General features: G+C 33.1%; 1 protein-coding gene across 1 annotated transcript; it reads left to right on the forward strand.

Moving 5' to 3' along the window:
- Positions 1-8,912: 8,912 nt before the first annotated feature.
- LOC115951848 (glycine-rich cell wall structural protein-like) lies at positions 8,913-21,249 on the forward strand. The gene is made up of 3 exons (XM_031068980.1): positions 8,913-9,138; positions 14,588-14,722; positions 21,032-21,249. Exons 1-3 carry the CDS (start codon positions 8,913-8,915, stop codon positions 21,247-21,249), a joined length of 579 nt encoding a protein of 192 aa, XP_030924840.1.
- Positions 21,250-21,483: the final 234 nt, after the last annotated feature.

Genomic DNA, 21,483 nt, shown 5'->3' on the forward strand with positions numbered 1-21,483 from the left:
TGGAAACGTGAATTTGTCCTGCAGGCTAACGTAACCGAAGAGCCTTTAATGGCTATGATTACAAACATCAATATGGTGCAATATGTTGAAGGGTGATGGGCAGATTCTAGTGCTAATAGGCACGTTTGCTATGACAAAAATTGATTCAAATTGTACACTCCTTTTAAAGAAGAAAAAACTGTTATGCTTGGTAACTCTAGCAAAACCAAGGTTCTTAGGAGTGGTGAAGTTGAATTCAAATTTACTTCTGGACGTGTGCTAACATTGAAAGATGTTCTTTACACTTCATCCATGAGGAAGAATTTGATGTCAAGTTTTTTGCTTAACAAGGCTAGCTTCAAGTAAACTATGGAATCTGATAATTATATAATCACTAAAAATGGATTATTTGTGGGCAAGAGTTATGCTTGTGATGGAATGTTTAAATTGAATGTTGAGAATAATAAAGCATCTACCAGTTCAGTTTATATGCTTTCTTCTATTAATTTTTGGCATGCTCGTTTGTGTCATATAAATAGTAGATATGTGGGAATCATGAGTAGTTTAGGATTAATTCCAAGACTATCAAAAGATTTTGAAAAATGTGAAACTTGTAGTCAAGCTAAGATTACAAAAAGGCCTCATAAAAGTGTTGTAAGAAATACCGAATTGCTTGAGTTAATTCACTCCGATTTATGTAAATTTGAGGGAATTTTAACTCGTGGGGGAAATAAATATATTATCACTTTTATTGATGATTTCTCAAAATATACAACTATTTATTTGTTTAAAAATAAAAGTGATGCTTTTGAAAAAGTTCAAGATTTTTTAAAAGAAGTTGAAAATCAATTAGGTAGAAAAATAAAAAGAATAAGAAGTGATAGAGGCCGTGAGTATGAATCAAGTGCATTTAACTCATTTGTTCAGTCTTTGGGAATTATCCATGAAACTACTGCACCATATTCAACTGCTTCTAATGGTGTGGCTGAAAGAAAAAATAGAACTTTAATTGAGTTAACAAATGCCATGTTAATTGAATCTGGTGCACCTTTACATTTTTGGGGTGAAACTATTTTAACTGCATGTCATGTTTTGAATAGGGTGCCACATAAAAAGTCACGTACCACACCTTTTGAGATATGGAAAGGACATAAGTCAAATTTGGGATATTTGAGAGTATGGGGTTGTCTTGCTTGTGTAAGGCTTACTGATCCTAAAATACCTAAATTAGTTATAAGAGCTACTACCTGTGCTTTTCTTGCTTATGTGATTAATAGTGCAGCCTATAGATTTTTTGATCTTGAAAACAAAATAATTTTTGAATCTGGTGATGCAATTTTTCATAGAGAAAAATTTCCTTTTAAATTGAACAATAGTGGAGGTCAAGAAAATATTTTGTCACAACCTAGTTCTTCTACTTCACATTTACAAAATCAAGAAAATTTTGAAATGAAACCGGATGGATCAATAGATAAGTTTAAAGCTAGACTTGTTGCAAAAGGCTTTAAACAAAAAGCTGATCTTGATTTCTTTGATACATTTTCTCCAGTAACAAGAATTACATCTATTAGATTGTTAATTGCTATTGCTGCAATTTTTGATTTGAAAATTCATCAAATGGATGTAAAAACTGCTTTTCTAAATGGGGACCTAGAGGAAGAGATTTATATGGATCAACCCGAGGGTTTTGTAGAGCCTGGACAAGAAAGCAAGGTATGTAAGCTAACTAAATCCCTATATGGCTTAAAACAAGCACCTAAACAATGGCATGAAAAGTTTGATTCCTGCATGATTGAGAATGGTTATAAATCAAATGAATGTGATAAATGTATTTATTCTAAATCATGGAATAATTTACATGTTATTATCAGCCTCTATATGGATGATATGTTGATTTTTGGTTCAAATATGCATGTTATAAATGAGACGAAAAATATTCTTAAAAGCCATTTTGATATGAAAGATCTTGGTGAGGCTAATTTTATTTTGGGCATGAAAATTACAAAATACATGTGATGGGATATTTCTTGACCAATCACATTATGTTGAGAAAATATAATTTTCATGATCACAAAAGTGTAGCTACTCCTTTTAATTCTAGTATTCATTTATTTCCTATGAACAATAATGATGAGATTTTTAATCAAAAGGATTATATTGGTAGTTTACGTTATGCTATTGATTGTACTAGACCTGACATTGCATATGCAGTAGGAGTGCTTAGTAGATTTATTAGCAAGCCTAGTAAAGATCATTGGCTAGCTATTGAGCGAGTCGTGAGATATTTAATTGGTACCAAAAACTATGGCTTATTTTATAAAAAGTACCCTGTTGTGATTGAAGCTTTTAGTGATGCCGATTGTAATACTTTGTCAGGTGATTCTCTCTCTACCACTGGTTATATTTTTACTTTAGGTAGTGGTGGTATTTGTTGGAAATCTAAAAAGCAAACAATAATTGCTAACTCAACAATGCAAGCTGAATTAATAGCATTAGCTTCAGCTAGTGAAGAGGCAAATTGGCTTAGAGATTTGTTATATGAAATTCCACTTTGGGAAAAGCCAATTCCACCTATATTAATTCATTGTGATAGCACTGCCGCAATTGGTAGAGTTAGAAACCGTTACTACAATGGTAAATCTAGACCTATAAGAAGAAAGTACAATACCGTGCGATCTTATTTGAGTAGTGGCATCATAATTATGGATTACATTAAATCTAATGATAATCTTGCAAATCCATTTACCAAGGCCTTGGCAAAAGATAGGGTCTGGAATACATCGAGGGGGACGGGACTAAAGTCCGTAGAATCATGAGCCATGTATAAGGATACCTAACCCAATGACCAGAGATCCTAAGAATTGGGTTCAATGGGAAAAATGAATCATACGATGGTTGTAAGAAATGCATTATTTTTTAATTATTTATTTTGTAAATAATTTTTTGAATTGTTCATCCCTATGATGTAAGTGCATTTATCCTGTAATGTGGAGAGGTTGAGTAAAAAACTCTTAATGAAATTTGTAGCTCGTATGAGTGGAGTGTCAGAATTACAGGAGCACCCGTGACAAAATTTCACCTATGTGAGTGTGGGGGTGGGGCCGCTCCCTATGAGATTTGGACTTAATCTCAAATACACTCATGAAACTGGGATTAGCACACGGCCGTAAAGTGCTAGCTATAAAAGCTCTTGTCAACACCTAGGTTGTTATGTGTAAGCAATGACGCTTAATTTCCCTAAAGTAGTCCTAGTTCAAGTCGGAGACCACTACGACTCTAGAGTTGAGATCTTTGTTTTACTAAGTGAAGGTTCAATGCAGAGCACACCTTAATGATACATAGTGACCCGTCTTTGCCTGGTAATCTCTATTTAACTAAAAAATTTAATATTAAAATGAGTGGGGGATTGTTGGAGCATTTTAATATTAAATAATTAAAATGAATAAATGTTACAACATAAATGTAAAGATATGAGAGTGAATATGGAAGATGAGGAGTTAGTGAAAATGTTTAATCCCACATTGAAAATGAGAGAGGCTATTTTATTCTTTTTAATTGTGGTGATTAATGGACTAATATGAATTGTCTCAAATATTGAGCTAGATACGTGTGCAAGGGGGAGGTGAAGGGTGGAGGTATCACAAATGGAAATGAATTAGCCTCTTGGATCCTCCTACTTGATAGCCCATTCAGAGTAATTACCATATTCGTTAGTGAGGAAATGGCCCAAATTAATACTCCATTTTTATTATGGAAAATGAAGAGCCATTAACCCACTTAATGGACTATCCATTTGAGCCTTTTCATTCTTTAGATACTCCTTATCTCCATTAATTGTGTAACTCTAGCCCATTAGATTAATATCCAACAATTAATCTTGTAACACCCACTACATCATAATAATGGACCTGATTAATCAGATTAATTTGGGTAGTAATTTCGTGAGGCCCATTGAGCTTATAAATAGACTCATTCAAACCTAATCCAAGTTACTGGAAAAAAAAAAATTATACACTAAAAAAATAGAGAGGTTCTTGGCAAGGAAGGGTGTTCTTTCTGGTGGAGTTTTGGGCTTGAACACTTTGTGCAGAGCTTGTTTTAGCCATACGAAACTTGTTGGGCCGTTGTATCCTGGGGGAGATAAGTCAGAGACGGTTTACACAGGTTACAAAGTTTAGCCAACCAAGGGCTTGAATCTCCTTAAAAAGAGTGAGTGTCGCGCCTCAGTCCAAATAGTGTTGTGTAATTTCTCTATTTAAATTAATAATATTCAGAAGTACTATTCAGTTTCTCTTTGTGTTATTTCCATTATTATTGTGTTTGCACCAACAATGGGCACCTTATGGTGCCGTTAACACAACCTTAGGTTTTTTTTTTTTGTTTTTTTATTTTTTTATTTATTTAATATAATACATATGGGATCCGAGCAATACCCAAACCTGATCCAATAATTTTGGGTTCTAGGTAAAACTTGACCTGATTCCCTTTATCCATGAGGTATCTGGTAATGCCTGGAAGTTTCAGCAGGTGAGGTACCCGTTACCTATTGGATTTGGTCATTCCTAAAGATAAAAACATTTACATTAGCTAGTACAAATTTTTTTTATCTATTTTAGTATAAGAACCTACTTTTTCTATTTTATATACTCAATTTTCAAAACACTCCTCCCATAGATTATCTATTTTACACTACATTTTATTAAAATATCAATTTTTCTTGATAGATTTTTAAAATTTTATTTCTCTTTCTTCACACATAACAACCACTATTCACTATCTTCCTTCATGTTTGAAATACCTAAAGAAATAATAAAAAAATAAATACAAAATGAATAATGCCGGTGTAAATTTACATGATCATTATAACAACTATGTCTTTTTACATTACTTTACATGATCTGATATGGTTGATTGGCTAAAATATACTGTATACTTTTTCTATTATATAATCACTTGAGAAGAGAGGCTCCAAGTTTTGGCAATCTTGAACCCATAAGCCATAACACACATGTCAATTATTAATGTCTGTTTGGACTTTGGCTAGTCTAAAAAATAAATTGGATTTTGACTCAATGACTAAATATGAGCCCTTATGAAAAATGTAATTATTAAGCATTCAAAAAAAAACAGATTGTGGGTTCCAGTTAGCTCAACTGTTAAAGTCTTTGATGGTTATTTAAGAAATCTGGGGTTCAATCCCCGCTTACACCAAAAACTGATTGGTGTCTTAGTCTGATGATAAAGAGCTATCATCAGAAGCGGACACCATAGGTTGAAACTCTTTTAAAAAAAAAAAAAAACAGATTAACAGTGACACCTTAGTTCCTTATCTTCCGTATGACATATTGACATCCAAGACTCCAAGTCCTTTGCTGATAAGGTGTAATTAAACAGTCCACACGCAGTTTGTTACAAATAGCAAGTAGTCATAGTCTCATAGTCTGCTTGTGGTCTTAGAATTACTCCCGTTTCTTTGATGTTCGTGTCATCTGGAACATCAGTCCAAACTTCAACTTCGTCTGAACTTTCGTTTGAAAGGATTCTAAACTACAAAAGGAAAGCCAACGTGATAACTTATTCACGTGGAGTGAATGTTTGAATGATATGGAGGAAAGCTTGAAGTTTTTTCTCATAGTCTTGTCTTCGATGTTCGCAATAGCTTTTTTTTGGGTGTGATCTATCCAGGAGTTCTAAAATTTGGATTTGGAATTAGCATGCATTGATGGTGATGGCAGCGGTGGTGGAGATGGCGCAGACACTGCAGGTGGCAACGGTGGAGGATGTGGTGATGGTGGAGGCGGTGGCGGAGGAGGCGATTAGGTGACGGTAGTTGCTGATTACCTCAAGATCAAGTTATCCATGGTGTTTTTTTTTTTTTTTTTTTACAAGATAGAATTTCTACTCTAACCTAATCTAAGTGTATATGTGTGTGAAGCTCTCTCCTAGAGACTTGAACTCCGGGCCTTACCCCTACACCCCACAAGCACTTATACTTGTGGAGTGACTACCGCACCAAGGGTGTGCAGTGATTTTCTCCCTCTTTTTGGCTCGTCTTATTGTTAGTTTGTCACCTAATTTTGGGAATATTTTGTGCTATTAATTATCACAATTCACAAATATGGGGCCATATTCAATATCTTTTTTAGTACACTTTGAGACTTTTATTTTTTTATTTTTTTAAAATTATTTTTGTAGAAGAAGAAGGGAGGATGAAAACCATAAAGGAAAGTTGTTTAGATATTTACTGACAATAAGTTATTGTTGTTGAATTACTTGTACAATTATTTTATTTTATTTTGTTTAAAAAAAAAAGCTGTACCATTTGTAATTTTGTATTTTTTTTTTTTTTTTTTTTTTTTTTTTTTTTTTTGAGTTCCTGGCTATGGGGTACTTATGTTTTTTGATGAGAAACTTCCAAACTTTATTAAGACCTTAAACCAACATTAAAATCATGGAGGAGATTGTTCAAGAAAACAAGGAGTCTCTTTAATCCAAACAGAGAAATCAACAATACAAAGAGCTTGTTTAGTTAATAAGTGAGAGGGCCTATTGCCCTGCCTCCCTACATGTGAGAAAACAACCTTCCTAAACTCATGTGATGCAGATAGTGATCGATACACCAGAGCAGCAACAGCCGTGGGGAGAGGTGACATTTCCTTCAGAGCATTAACTAAAATTTGAGAGTCAGACTCAAGCACAAAGTCCTAGATGAGCATATCCTTTGCAAACTGTGGCCCAAATTCTACAAGGTACTTATTGATATAAAAGTTATAGTCATTATTCTTATTTTTTTTCCTTAGAAAATATTGTTGTCAATATCATATTGTATTGATTTCTATTTTTTTTTTTTAAACTATTTTATGGTTTTATAAAAGAGCGATGTTAGAAATAAAATATTTATAACAATATTTTTTACAAAACATTGACATGGTCTGATGTGATTAGAGTAACATTTCTTTTACTTGGGTGAGTCAAATGGATACTCCAAAGTTCTAAAGGTAACCACTATGGTATGAAGTTCTTGAAATCATATTTATTAATTTAAAAAATTAATGTATTGGATTCTCTACCATATCTCCAATATTCACTACAAAAAAAAGTCCTATAACCGCGTTTTAAAAACGCGGCTATAGCTCCTAAAAAGTGGCTATAGGACAATTCGGACTATAGCCGTGTTTTTTTTAGCCGCATTTTTAGTCGTGGCCTAAAACCCATAACTATAGACTTGAGGGGTCTACAAACACAGCTATAGGCCAGGACCAATGGCCACGTATTTATAAATGCGGCTATAGGACATACTTTATAAACGCGGCTATAGGGGTCAGCTTCAGCCACATCTTAAAAATGTGGCTATAACCCTTTTTTATTTTTGGGGAATTTGGCTATATTTGCATTTTTAAAAACGCAGTTATAGTTCTTTTTTATTTTTTATTTTCCTGGCCAGATGGCAATGAAGAATCCCTAATACTACTAATTGCCATTAGATTAGCATATTCAAAGAAGATATTTTCTTTTTAAGACTATGTATCACATAGTCTAACTACAGCATCAATGAACCACAACTTCTTATAGACTACTTTGTGTCAAAGGCACATAATGTAGTCCATTCATATGTCTTCCCTACTGTAGCTGCAGGTATGCATATCAGTAATTAAGCCAAGTGTAGCAGATGAATATCCTTGTCAACCCAAATCACTATTACTTGTACTGGAGAGTAAGTAATAAAGTGAAAGCATGAGCAAAGATGTTATGGATGCTTAGGGAGCTCAAACACCATGATTTTTTAAAAGCTTATCAATCACTTACTAGGATGCATGACGTATTGACAATGACTAATTAAAATATGAGTTGACTGCAAAGAACATCAAGTAGTCCAAAAATCCATGTGATCAGGCAATTTGATACCATATTGCCAAAAACTAACACTACATTGTTGAACCATCATTTTTAGCAAAGTCAACCAACTAGCATGGATCATATATCTGTATGGGTTTCTTAGCATAAAAATTCTAAACATTACGTTGCAACCTTAGACAAAATAAACTAAAGAAAAGAACAAATTAAAAATTACGTTGTTGTATTTTTATCCACTTAGAAGTACAGCAAGTGTAATTCAACTTTAATCAAATTAAGATTTTTATTCACTTAGAAATTATAGTTGAAGAAAACTTATATATATTTTTTCTTAAAATATAAAAATCTAAGAAAATTTCTGCAATTTGATGACGCCACTTGGTGCAACCATGACACCTAAGCCCAACTTTTATTATATATAATATGATTTTATACATAAATATTTTATAAACTTAGCCTATAGTTGCGTTTTTTAAACGCGACTATAGGTCCTTCTTTAAAAAATTAAAAAAATATATATATATTTGGCTGGATCTATAGCCACTTTTATGAACGTGGCTATAGACTTAACCTATAGCCGCATTTTTTATAAACGTGGCTATAGACTTAACCTATAGTTGCGTTTTTTAAATGCGACTACAGGTCCTCCTTTAAATATATATATATATATATATATATATATTTGGCTGGACCTATAGACTTAACCTATAGCCGCGTTTTTTAAACGTGGCTATAGGTCCTCCTCCAAAAAAAAAAATTTGGCTGGACCTATAGCCACACTTATCCTATAGCTGGGTTTTTAAAATGCGACTATAGATTAGCTATAGTCGCACTTTTTAAACATGGCTACAGGTTCTCCTTTAAAAAGAATATATATAAATATATATATATATATATATATATATTTGGCTGGACCTATAGCCACACTTATAAACGTGGCTATAGACTTAACCTATAGCCGCGTTTTTTAAACGTGGTTATAGGTCCTCCTTTAAAGCTCAACAATTGTGCAACAACATTTATTTCATAAAGGTTCAATAATATCCTCTCCAAGTGTGTTACTGCGTGACTCTGTAATCATGGTGGGACTAGTTATTGAACCATCAAAATCCATAAATGTGGAGGTCGAGAATCAAGGGAATGAACCACATTGGCACCATCAAAATGATTCGGTTTTTTCAAATTCAAAAGTGACTCCAGCTAACTGTGTGCCAGATAATAGCGTGATTTCCTCTAATTTGATTGAGGTGGTAGTCATGGATGAGGATATTGTTATCCTCAATCGTGACTTAATGGGGAAACAAGGTGAGTAAATATCTCCACTGGGTTTTGAGGGATCAGAGATAGGTTTTAAGGTTGGTTGTGGTAACGTGCAAGGAAACAAGAATACTGGTAAGGGCCGGCCCAAAATAAGTGATAATCAAGATAAAGGTGTGAGTCAATCTTTGCATAGCCCAAAAAAAGTTGAGTCCATGGAGGAGTCTACAATTGGAAGCCCAAAAACAATGAAGAATTGGAAGAGGCTTATCACAAGACCTCAGATTCTTATTAATTCTTCAATTGTTGATGTGGAACCTGGGCAGAAAAGGAAGCAAGCAGAAAATTTGATTAAGGAGGCTACGGGTGTTATGAGAAAAAAGAAACATAAAATTGTGGAGAATGAGCAAGGTGTTGTGTCAACTATGGGATCGATGGAGGTTGCAGGGCAACTATGCCGGGCATGAAGACATTCATAAAATTAAAAAAACAAAAAACAAAAACAAAAAAAAAAACAAAAACAAAAAAAAAAAAAATAACAACAACAACAACAACAACAAAATTCTTCATTTTGATGTCCATGTATGTCAGGAAGATGTCGTTTGGCAGTTTTTCAAGTTTCCTGGGCATCCAAGAGAAGATTCGTTTTTCTTACAGTAGTTTGGATTTTGAATTTTTTTTTTCTCTGTTTCTTTTTTTCTTTTCTTTCTTTGTTTACGATGTAATTGTGCTACTCTAGGGTATGCTAGTGTTGCAAAAGAGAAAAAGGGGGTCATATGTCCTTCTTTCTCTTCCCCATTGTATATCATGTTTCTTAATTAATAAAATCTATTATCGTTTCCTCTATAAAAAAAAGTATAAAGAAATACATATAAATTGACATCAGGTATTTTTTAAAAGAGAAATATAAGGAGAATTGCTATTGAGTCCACTTGAGGACTTATATATAAGAGCATTCATCTTAGCTTGTGCAAACAATTCATGTCTATTTTAGCATAAGAACCTACATTTTTCTATTTTACATACTCACTTTTTAAAATACTTTATATTAGATAATTTATTTTACATTACATTTCATTTAAATATCGATTTTTTTTTAATTGTTCATCTTTCTTCACATATAACAATCACCATCCATCCTCTTCTTTCATTTTTGAGACACATAAAGAAAGAATAAAAAACTAAATGTAAAATGAATTTTTAGACAAAATTGTTGATGTAGGTCATTTTTTAAAAATGCTACATCCACAACATTTTTAAAATAAATCATATGTGACAGGTTGTTACTAGTGGGTAACAAAGTAATTTCAGTTATAAATTCAAATTAAAAACTTATAATATTGTGAATGTAATCTCTCATCATTTTTAAGCAAAACTATATAAATTTTTAACATTCTTCTATAATCGCCCGCCCATATAATTCGGTCTTGAGGACACTTTTTGCTCAACCATCAGCGTATCAAAATACTATTCTCAAAAAATAGACCGAGCTCAAAAAGCCCGCTATAATTGTATAAGCCCGTGGCCATGAGCTCGGCCCACACAAAAGCATCAAACGAATCACCGTTGTCCTCACCGCTACTAATCCACCACGCCTACATTTACCGCCGTCTTAGGTAACCAACCATCTACCTTGTAAGTTGTTGTATCCTCTTCGCTTTTCCTGGAAAATGGCTCGATCTATGATTTTGTTCTAAAGAGTTTTGGTTGACCCATGATTGATGGGTTAAGCAAGTTCTTACTTCCTCGTCAGAGAGATTGAGATTACTCTGTCTATCCCTTTGGTAATTTGTACTTGAAACAACAACAATTTTATCGACAGAAGCATGATTTTATTTTCAGATTTTACCAAAACGCTTAATTGTGATTTCAATACTGTGTTTTCAAAATTACAGCTAACCCAAATGGATACTTGGGTTGGTAACCCATTGCAACTCGCTCCGATCATATATTGACCGGTGGGAGTTCTCATCCATGTGGTTTTGTGTACTGCTACTACACAGTGTTGGACTATCCAACAAACTCTTGAGTTTCACCCTACAAGAGAGAAAGAGAGGAGGAGATATGGTGTCTTGGGCACAATAGCTAAGATGAAACCCGCAATCAATCTATATATGAGTAATGAGTATAGTATGGCAGTGTAGAACATTTTACGTTTATTATTGTTGTTATTGAGTATTTGGTTTTTGGGGTTGTAGAAATTGTTGTATTGTGCCACTGCTGCATTGGCTGTGAATTGTGATTCGCGGCAGGGAGACTCCAAAGCTGGCGAGGTGTTATAAGTCGGTCAATAAATGAGTATTGCTGTGCAGTTTTGAGATTGATTTTTGGAGGATATTCGTATTTTATATATGTGATGGGAATAGTAGGGATGATGAAGGAATTGGGGAAGGCAATGTAGTTCATTTGCTCCCTTGAATTCTGGAGAATGGCGGTGTTTTGGACGCTATCTCTCCTCGTCTCTTATTGGCACCTTTTGTTTGCTCTGAAATCCAAGTCCTTCCCTCGTTGTGCTCCTGCAGCCGCTCCAATCAAGCCTTTGCATTATCACCAGCGTACGATTCTTTTGTCATCAATTTATTTATATATTTTTAATTGCTCCTTGCCAATCATAACTAGTTTGAAGCAATAGATGGTAAGTGTTTCAAACAAGTAAGAATTGTTTTTGAAAGTATGTAACTTTGAAATTCAAAAAAATAATATGTTTTTAAAACTTTTATTTCTTTCCATATATATAGAACTGGACATGTAACTTGTCCTTAGCCAAAAAATCAAAAAGATTTGATATCAATTAAATGGTCATAAAGTTATTGAAATTAATATATAATCAATATGTTTCTTTATATATATATATATATATATATATATATATATATAATATAATATAATATAATATAAAGAGCACATCAAGAATTGTCTTTGCCAATTCTATACGATGGGAATAAAAAGGAAGGTGTCATAATGCTATGAAATTTATGGCCCATAAGGTGGCTGAAATTTTGAATGTCAATCCGTTTAAGACAATGACATAAATATTGCCATCTGTTTTGACTTTCCATTAAACCAAATAGTAAACACTTGCGAAGGGGTGTCAATTCGGGTTAGCATGTCGGGTTCGTGTCGTGTCGAGGTAAGGGTATTCGACTAAATGGCTCAACCCTAACCTGACCCATTTAATAATTGTGTCATGATCCTTCAATCCTAACCCAACCTAATAATAAGGCAGGTTGACCTGACCCAACCCATTTGACACGCTTAATAAACGAGTCGTGTTGGGTTGACACAAATGTAACACAACCCATTTCAACCTACATAATATTAAATATAACATCCATCTAGAAATAATTTTTTTTACATCCCAAAAGCAATGTATACACTTCAGTGTCCAACACTAATACAAACACCAAAAAAAAAAACACACAGCACAAAACAAAAGCAACAACCGTGGCCTTATTCAACAATTAATATATCTCATATATTAATAATGACACATGGGTTCAAAGTTTATAGAACAAAAGCATTATGCAGAAAAAATAAACACATTAGAGAGAGAGAGAGAGAGTAATAACTGGTTTAAGACTTTGAGTTTGAGAATTGGGCGTGAAACTATAAGATAGTAGAGTGAGTAGTACGGTTGAAATTTAAAAATTTTAAAAAAACTTAAAAAAAAGAAGATATTTATAAGAAGGTTTAGAGATTTAGGGTTTGTAGGGCTTAGAGATCTAGGGTTTGTAAAGTTTCAATTTCCAATTATATCCCTTGTAAGTTTTTGTAATTACTCACTTTTCTTTTTAAATTTAAAATATATGTTAGATATAAAAGGTATTTGAAAAATCTAAAATAAAATAAATATTTATTTATTATACGAGTTAAATGGGTTGTGTTAAGTGGGTCATTTCGAGTTGACACAAATAAATTAGCGTGTCTATTACGAGTTACGCGGGTTGACCCGCTTATGACACGTTTCTTATCGTGTCGCTTTCGGGTCAACTCGTTTATGACCCAAACCCATTAAAACCCAACCCTAACCCGAAAAAACCCATGTTGAGTTCGTGTCGTGTTCGCAGGTTGGGTCGAACATTGACACCCCTACACTTGTGTATATATGGTAACTTATTATAACATAAAATAATTCAACAATAGCTATACATTTAAGTGCTGAAAAATCTTCCATTTATGACGTTATTATGTCATATTCAAATAAGAATGCTTGTATACAAAACGTTTAGAATGGAAAGTATACATTTGTGATAAAACCAAATATGCTAGCAATTATGGTATTAATATCACATTAATGTTCAAAAATTTCCTAATTAAAACCATTGACAATAGCTATTCAAATTTTGAATTATATTTGAATTTCAAAATTCAGCAATCAATGTATCTGACATTAAAGGGTAATTGATTTCCTCAATTCACATAAATGAGTATTAAAATAAATATGATTTTTTTTTATTTATGAAAATATCCAACATTATGTATATGAGATTGTTCTGGTATTGGAAAAAAAAATTTCTTCTCTTTTAGTTTTATACTCTTGCATAGATTGTTTGTTCTTCTCTTTTTCGTTATTACTATTTTTTATCTGAATGCAACCAAATGACCAATCTTTGGAACTCTGGCATATTTTTTTATATATGTTTTATTTAATTATTAGGTGTCTATGTGTTGGTAGGAACTGGAGCATGACTATGAGAAGAAGAATGAAAAGCCACTTCAATTTGCATGCTTTATAATTTTAATGAGAAACAAAACAGTCACAATGAATCTAAGAGGAGATATGCAAAACTTGAAATCTTTGACTTTCAATTCTTTTATTCGTTTGTATATTTATATGACTAAACATGTACCAAACATTGACTTTGTTATCATGCGACTATTCAGAATTGTTGGCTCATTCTAAGAAATCACAATTTGTATCACTATTGAACTCTTTTCTCTGTAAAAAAAAAAAAAAGAAGGTATTTGGTATCAGATACTGACTGGTAAAAATAAGCTGAGTGGATGTGTTTTGTTTGATTAAATGATGGAGATTGCTGACAAATTGTTTCTTATGATTTAGTGTTTATTTGTGGCTTACACATTAAAATTAGGTGTTGAATTTTAAAAATTTGCTTGGTTTTAACAATTGAAGAATGGGAGAGAGGAAGGTGCTAAACAAATACTACTCGCCTGTCTTCAATCCAGAGGCTTTTGAGGGGTCAAGCACACATGATGCTCCCCATAAGTAGATGTTATTGGTGACAATTATTTAGGTGTTCGAAGGTTCTGATTCTACTTCAAATGTACAGATGCTTTGCTGAGCTTACCATCAAGACTAATCCACAAAATTTCAACTATATTGTTGAGTCTGGTGCTACCAGATTTTTTGAACCTATGTGAAGAGGATGAGGTAAAATAAAATAAATAAAAATAAAAGTCTTGCAATCTTTTGTACATATAACATGGTTTTTATGGTTTTTAACTAAATATTTTGATTATTCTTTTAATTCATTAGGCAGCAAAGACAATAACCATAAAAGAGAAGTTGGAGAGATGGAAGATGCAATGAAATCTTTAGACAACAAAACCCTTGGATTTGAAAAGAAAAATGGACATCATTACTACATTGGATGGGATGAAATCTATGAAGGTATTATTTGCTTTACCAATTCTATTTTTATTTATTAGGGTAGGCTATCATCTCACATTGCCACAAATGGAATCTTTAAGTCCCAAATAGCCTCTGTAAATTTTAAGATCACATGATGATAGATCAAAGTAGAAGGCCTTGAAGGTTGTCTCTGGCCCTTTAGGTATAGGTTTTTATTTTTTGGGATGCTCTTCAAAGCATATACTTGGTTATGTGATGGCAATGTTGCTTTTAAATTTTCCTTCAAATTCACTCACTTTCTTAAAGTAATTTCTATTTTCTTTAGTTTATAATATCTGGGTCTTTATTTTTCGTTCAACTTTATGGGTGCAGTTCTTTTTCTTGTATTTCATGGACTTAATCGGCAGACAAGGTACCCCTACATGGTACTACTCTTTCTTATCAATTTTCAGCTTCAATCTTCTTGGGTTTAATCCTTACTCAGATATGTTAAAACTTTTAAGGTTTTTGTTTTAATTGGTGGTAGTTGAGACTTGAGTGAGGATCTTGCAAAATATGCAAAAGTGTTAGTAGTAGGGGCTAATGGATTAGGCTATGAGTTGCTAAAAGACTTGGCTCTGTCAAGTTTCCAAAATCTCAAAGTTTTTTTTTAAAAATAATCACCACACCCATTCCTAGGTAATTTAGAAGATGCTACCATATAATAATAATAGAAAATTAAAACAAAAAAAGGTTATTTGGAAGATGTTGAAGCACTTGGGCAAATTAGGTAAATGAGATCTATCAAGTATTTGTCTTCCTATTTAATGATTAATTGTTAGCATATAAAACAGGTAGTCATGAAGTTTTCAGTTGCAATAGTGAAACTTGGGATAGTATTTAACATTTTATGGCTTTTACAAAAATTTTGAACTTGAAGCAAGGGAATGATTTTTGTTGCCAATTTGTGATGGGTGTGATCCCTCATCCCTTAATTTTTAGCAAATACAACATTTCTGGTGGTTGTGATGTCAAAGTTTACTTCATGCCTTTTCATTGCATTTTTTACAATTTTGTGAAAATTTACAAGGTTGTTTTGGTGTTACAATGAAGAAGAAAGGTCTTGGGAATGATGAGTTTTTGGTGAAATTTAATGAGACGAAGGGTAGAGGGAGTTTTAAGATTTTGGAGAGTTTAATGGAGTAAGAGGATGGTAGTTTAGGTAGTGCTTCTGAGATTGAATGGGAGAGTAATGGAATTGAAGTTGAATAGGACGAAAGAGAGATTCATTTTTATGGTATGACAGTGGTATCTTCAGCTGCATCGTCACAATTTGGCATATTCCAACTTTTATGATTGGTGAGAGCATATATTGGTGACTATTTCTGCACTGTGTTGGCGTGCTTGACACAGCAATACGTGATGGAAATGTATGGTGCTGAGGACAACTCAAGAGCCATGCTTCCTATTTTGAGCTCATGATAGATGCTTCCAAGACACTTTTACCAATTAGGCTTGAGCTTGGTGGAGAAATGCATTTATTGTGTATGAAGATGTGTATGCAGATCATGTATCTATTGGCGTATTCAAGTTCATTGCCTTAGTGGCCTAGTGGAAGAGTTTGCCCAGTTTTATAGGTGATTAGAAGGCCAACTATACTGATTTCTTACCTAAATTAGGAAAAATTGGTACTACTGTGCTTATACGTGATGGAAATGTATGGTGCTGAGGACAACTCAAGAGCCATGCTTCCTATTTTGAGCTCATGATAGATGCTTCCAAGACACTTTTACCAATTAGGCTTGAGCTTGGTGGAGAAATGCATTTATTGTGTATGAAGATGTGTATGCAGATCATGTATCTATTGGCGTATTCAAGTTCATTGCCTTAGTGGCCTAGTGGAAGAGTTTGCCCAGTTTTATAGGTGATTAGAAGGCCAACTATACTGATTTCTTACCTAAATTAGGAAAAATTGGTACTACTGTGCTTATAATTGCCTTTGTTAACTTATTTTACTATTCAACTTATTATTACTACTATTCATGAGTCTCATTGCACTTTTTGGTACTATTCATGGGTTCCACTGTACTATTTCAGCTAACTTTTACCATTATCTACGATACTTTCAGCAAAACTTTTCAATTTCAGCAAAATAAGCGGATTCTAAACAAACCTAAATGTACTGAGTTTTTTTTTTTTTTTAATTTTTTTTTTTTTTTTGTAAAGAGAATTGATTAAATCATTACGTTATCAGTTGCTTCGTCATCTGTAAATCCTTCCATGTGTGTCTCAAGGTAAAGAAGAAGGAAGCTGCAACGAAATCTTAAGAGCAATAATAGGAGAGGCGAGGAAGTTTCCAGTGCATTCTCATTACGTTTGATCACTTTTTTTTATTTTCTTTCTTTATTTGGGTAATGGAAGACTTTTGATAACTTGACTTGCCCTTTGCCTTTACGTGCACTGTCCATTGCCTAATCGTTGATATGCACCTCAATCTTCAACCATCGTTGTCAAATATTGGTCCGCAATCTCATGTGGCAGCAGGGTATTGTTCTCAATGTCTAGTCTGTTGGAATTTGGAACCACTCATAAGGTCATGATTTTAAATTTAACGTAAGTTTTAGTTGAATGAGATTATTTAAATTCATAACTTATAATTTGATTTCGTAATTGTTGGTTATGTGTGATTTTATTTGAAGGAAGTTGGCAATCGTGGACACAGTTGAAAAGACATGGTAGAGATATACGGCAAGAAGTAGTTTGAAAACTTACAATATGTTTCCTAATAATTAGAAATTCTCTACCTCTTTGGTTCTTTGATGGAATCAATTGCCCCACCCACCCAATCTCCTCCTGGTAGCCCAATGAGTGAAGATAGCATTTCACATGCATGCAATTATTCCTTCCATAGCTTCAATTTTCCCAGCAAACAATTCTTGTTCTAGTGGTTCAGCACACAATGAAACGATACCATGCTGGGCTCTACTGAGCTGATTCTCCAAAGCTCATATCTGATGAAAATCCTGGAAATGATTTCTGGCTTGGCCTATCATTTGCAGGGCCGGAACAAATAAAATCTTCTCTTCCACTTGTGTTTCATTTTATAATCCATCATTCACAATATGGGGCATTTATTATTTGTTTCTTTATTAATAAAAAAAAATAAAAAAAAAATAAAAAAAAAACTTAACATAGAAAAAAAAATTTTAACACAATTGTGAATGATAAAAGCATAAAGTGGAACATAGTATTTCTCTTCGGCTAGAACTATGGTGAGATCAACAAATTTTAATAATTGGACAAAAATTAAATACAATACTTTAGATGTAATACATTAAATTATTTAATTAAATTCAAAAGAGTACACTGCATCGACTAATATAACACAAATAATGTTATCAATTCTAATCTATATATATATATATAAAATCGAAGCCTTTGAAGTTCCCACAATTTTCCACGTCAGCACAATATTAAAAAAAAAAAAACTTTTTAAAACTAAAAAAAAAAAACCGGCATTATCAAAAAGGAAAAAAAAAAAAAGAAAAATTTTTAAGACTAAAAAAAAAACTGGCATTATCAAAAAGGAAAAAAAACACCCAAAAATTTCAAACCGGCGTTATCAAAAAGGAAAAAAAAAAAAAAAAAACACTCAAAATTTCAAACCGGCATTATCAAAAAGGGAAAAAAAAAAAAAAACACCCAAAAATTTCAAACCAGCATTATCAAAAAGGAAAAAAAAAAAAAACACCCAAAAATTTCAAATCGGCATTATCAAAAAGGAAAAAAAAAAACTTTTTAAGACTAAAAAAAAACCGGCATTATCAAAAAGGAAAAAAAAAAAAAAAAACACCCAAAAATTTCAAACCGGCATTATCAAAGAGGAAAAAAAAAACACCCAAAAATATCAGCCCTTAAAAAACAAAGTTCAAAGCCTAAAAAGAGGCTAAAACCAAAAATTTCATCGGCAAAATATTAAAAAAAAAAAAAAACTTTTTAAGACTAAAAAAAAACCGGCATTATCAAAAAGGAAAAAAAAAAAAAAAAAAAAAACCCAAAATTTTCAGCCCTTAAAAAACAAAGCTCAAAGAGTAAAAAGAGGCTAAAACCAAAAATTTCATTCTCCCCAAAACCAAAACCCGATGAAAAAAAAAACTCTCTCCCCCTTAAACGCAAACACAGTAACGCAAACTCATCAAACTCCCTCTCTTCTTCTTCACACAGTCCCATCTCCATCTTCAAACGCACAATTTCCTCCATGCCTCTCTCTACATACACGTTCCCCTGCCTCCAATCTTTGTCCCTTCTCTACCTTCAAACCCCTAAACTATAGTCCACAGGCGCCAGCCACCCACTCCTTTAGTGGCAAAAAGTTTTTGATTTTGAGACTTTACCATCTGACCAGATTCTCTCCGCAAACATTACCGATAAGTTTTTATTTTGTTCTATAATTTGGGATGTTAAATATGATTTAGGGTTTCGTTTTTGGTTGTTAAATATGATTTAGGGTTTCGTTTGGGAGTGTTTGTTTTGAATGATTAGCTTAGATTGATGGGTTTGGAGCCCGTAGTGATTTAGATACATCTTGGACATCAAGAACGATTAATGTAATTTATGAAAGATATTTGATTGAATGAGTATGAAATTAACTATATTCGTGTAATTAATTGTATTGGAGTGTACTTATATCAGTTATATATTTTTTAAATATGATCTCATGATTTCTCATTGTATGTGATAGATTTTATTACTTTGTAAGTGATAGATTTTATTGGTTTGGTATATAATTTATACCATGATATATATATATATATATATATATTTTTTTTTTCATATTAAGTTATTAATAGCTTTTCCGTGCATCGCACGGGTTAGCGACTAGTAATAATTAAATTCATTGCCCTTAATAAGTTCAAGTGTCGTATTCAGGAGTATCCTAAGGGCATATATTAAGGAATAAATGTACTCAATTATGAGTACATTTTATTCCTTAATATATGGGATCCGAGCAATACCCAAACCTGACCTAATAATTTTGGGTTCTAGGTAAAACTTGACTTGATTCCCTTTATCCATGACGTATCTGGTAATGCTTGGAAGTTTCAACAGGTGAGGTACCTGTTACCTATTAGATTTGGTCATCCCTAAAGCTAAAAGCATTTATATCAGCTAGTACAAAAATTCTTATATATTTTAGTATAAGAACCTACTTTTTCTGCTTTATATACTCAATTTTTAAAACACTCCCCTATAGATTATCTATTTTACCTTACATTTTTAATTTTTCTTGATTTTTAAAATTTTTTTTCTTCACACACAACAACCACTATCCAGTATCTTCCTTCATGTTTGAAATACCTAAAAAAAAGAATAAAAAACTAAATACAAAATGAATAATATCAATGTAAATTTACATGATCACTGTAACAACTATGTATTTTTACCCTACTTTATATGATCTGATATGGTTGATTGGCTAAAATATATTATTTTTTCTATTACACAATCATTTATGCGAGTGTTCTAAGAATGAAGAAGGGTGATCCTTGAGAAGAGAGGCTTCAAGTTTTGGCAATCCAGTTTCTCAAAAAAAAGAAAAAAAAAAGTTTTGGCAATCCAAAACTTGAACCCGTAAGCCATAACCCAGAGGTCAATTATTAATGTTTTGTTTGGACTTTGGTTAGTCTAAAAAATAAATTGGATTTTGACTCAATAACTAATTTTGAAAACTGTAATTATTACGCATTCAAAAACAAACAGATTAACACCTTTTTTTTGTTAAACTCACGTACCATTATCTAAATTGCATACAATAGCTGGTAGCAAAGCAAGTTGTAAACCCAAACACACACACTCCACCGATGTGGGACAAGTCCATGATTTTTTCGTTAAACTCAAACTCATGCGTCACTGCATATAACAGTTGATAATGCGGAAGAAGTTATAAACCCAAACTCACACGCCATTACCAAAACAGATTAACACACCTTGGTTCGTTATCTTCCACGTGGTATGATATCCAAGACTCCCAAGTTCTTTGCTGATAAGGTGTAATTAAAAGTCTACACGTGGTTTGTTTAAAACAGCAAGCAGTCATATAGTCTCATAGTCTGCTTGTGGTCTTAAAATTACTCCAGTTTCTTTGATGTTCATGACATCTGGAACATCTGTCGAAGTCTTAAAACTTCACCTTCGTCTGAACTTTCGTTTGAAAGGATTCTAAACTACAAAAGGAAAGCCAACGTGATAACTTATTCGCGTGGAGTGAATGTTTGAATGATATGGCCATGGAGAAAGGCTTGATGATTTTTCTCATAGCTGTGTCTTCGATGATCGCAGTAGCTATTTTTTTGAGTGTGATCTGTCCAGGAGGAGTTCTAAATTTTGGTGATGGCAGCGGTGGTGGCCATGGAAATGGCGCAGACACTGCAGATGGCAACGGTGATGGAGATGGCGCAGACACTGCAGATGGCAGCGGTGGTGGAGATGGCGCAGACACTGCAGGTGGCATCGGCGGAGGATGTGGTGGTGGCGGAGGCGGCGGTGGAGGATGTGGTGGTGGTAGTGGTGGTGGAGGAGGTGTTTAGGTGACGATAGTTGCTGATTACCTCAAGATCAAGTTATCTATGGTGCTTTTTCGGCCTCTTTTTGGCTTCTCTTATTGTCAGTTTGTCACCTAATTTTGGGAAAATTTTGTGATATTAATTATCACAATTCACAAATATGGGGCCATATTCAATATCTTTTTTAGTACACTTTGAGACTTTTATTTTTTTTTTTTAAATTATTTTAGTAGAAGAAGAAGGGAGGATGAAAACTAT

Source organism: Quercus lobata, chromosome 7 (assembly GCF_001633185.2).
Source record: "Quercus lobata isolate SW786 chromosome 7, ValleyOak3.0 Primary Assembly, whole genome shotgun sequence".
NCBI classification, from domain to species: Eukaryota; Viridiplantae; Streptophyta; class Magnoliopsida; order Fagales; family Fagaceae; genus Quercus; species Quercus lobata.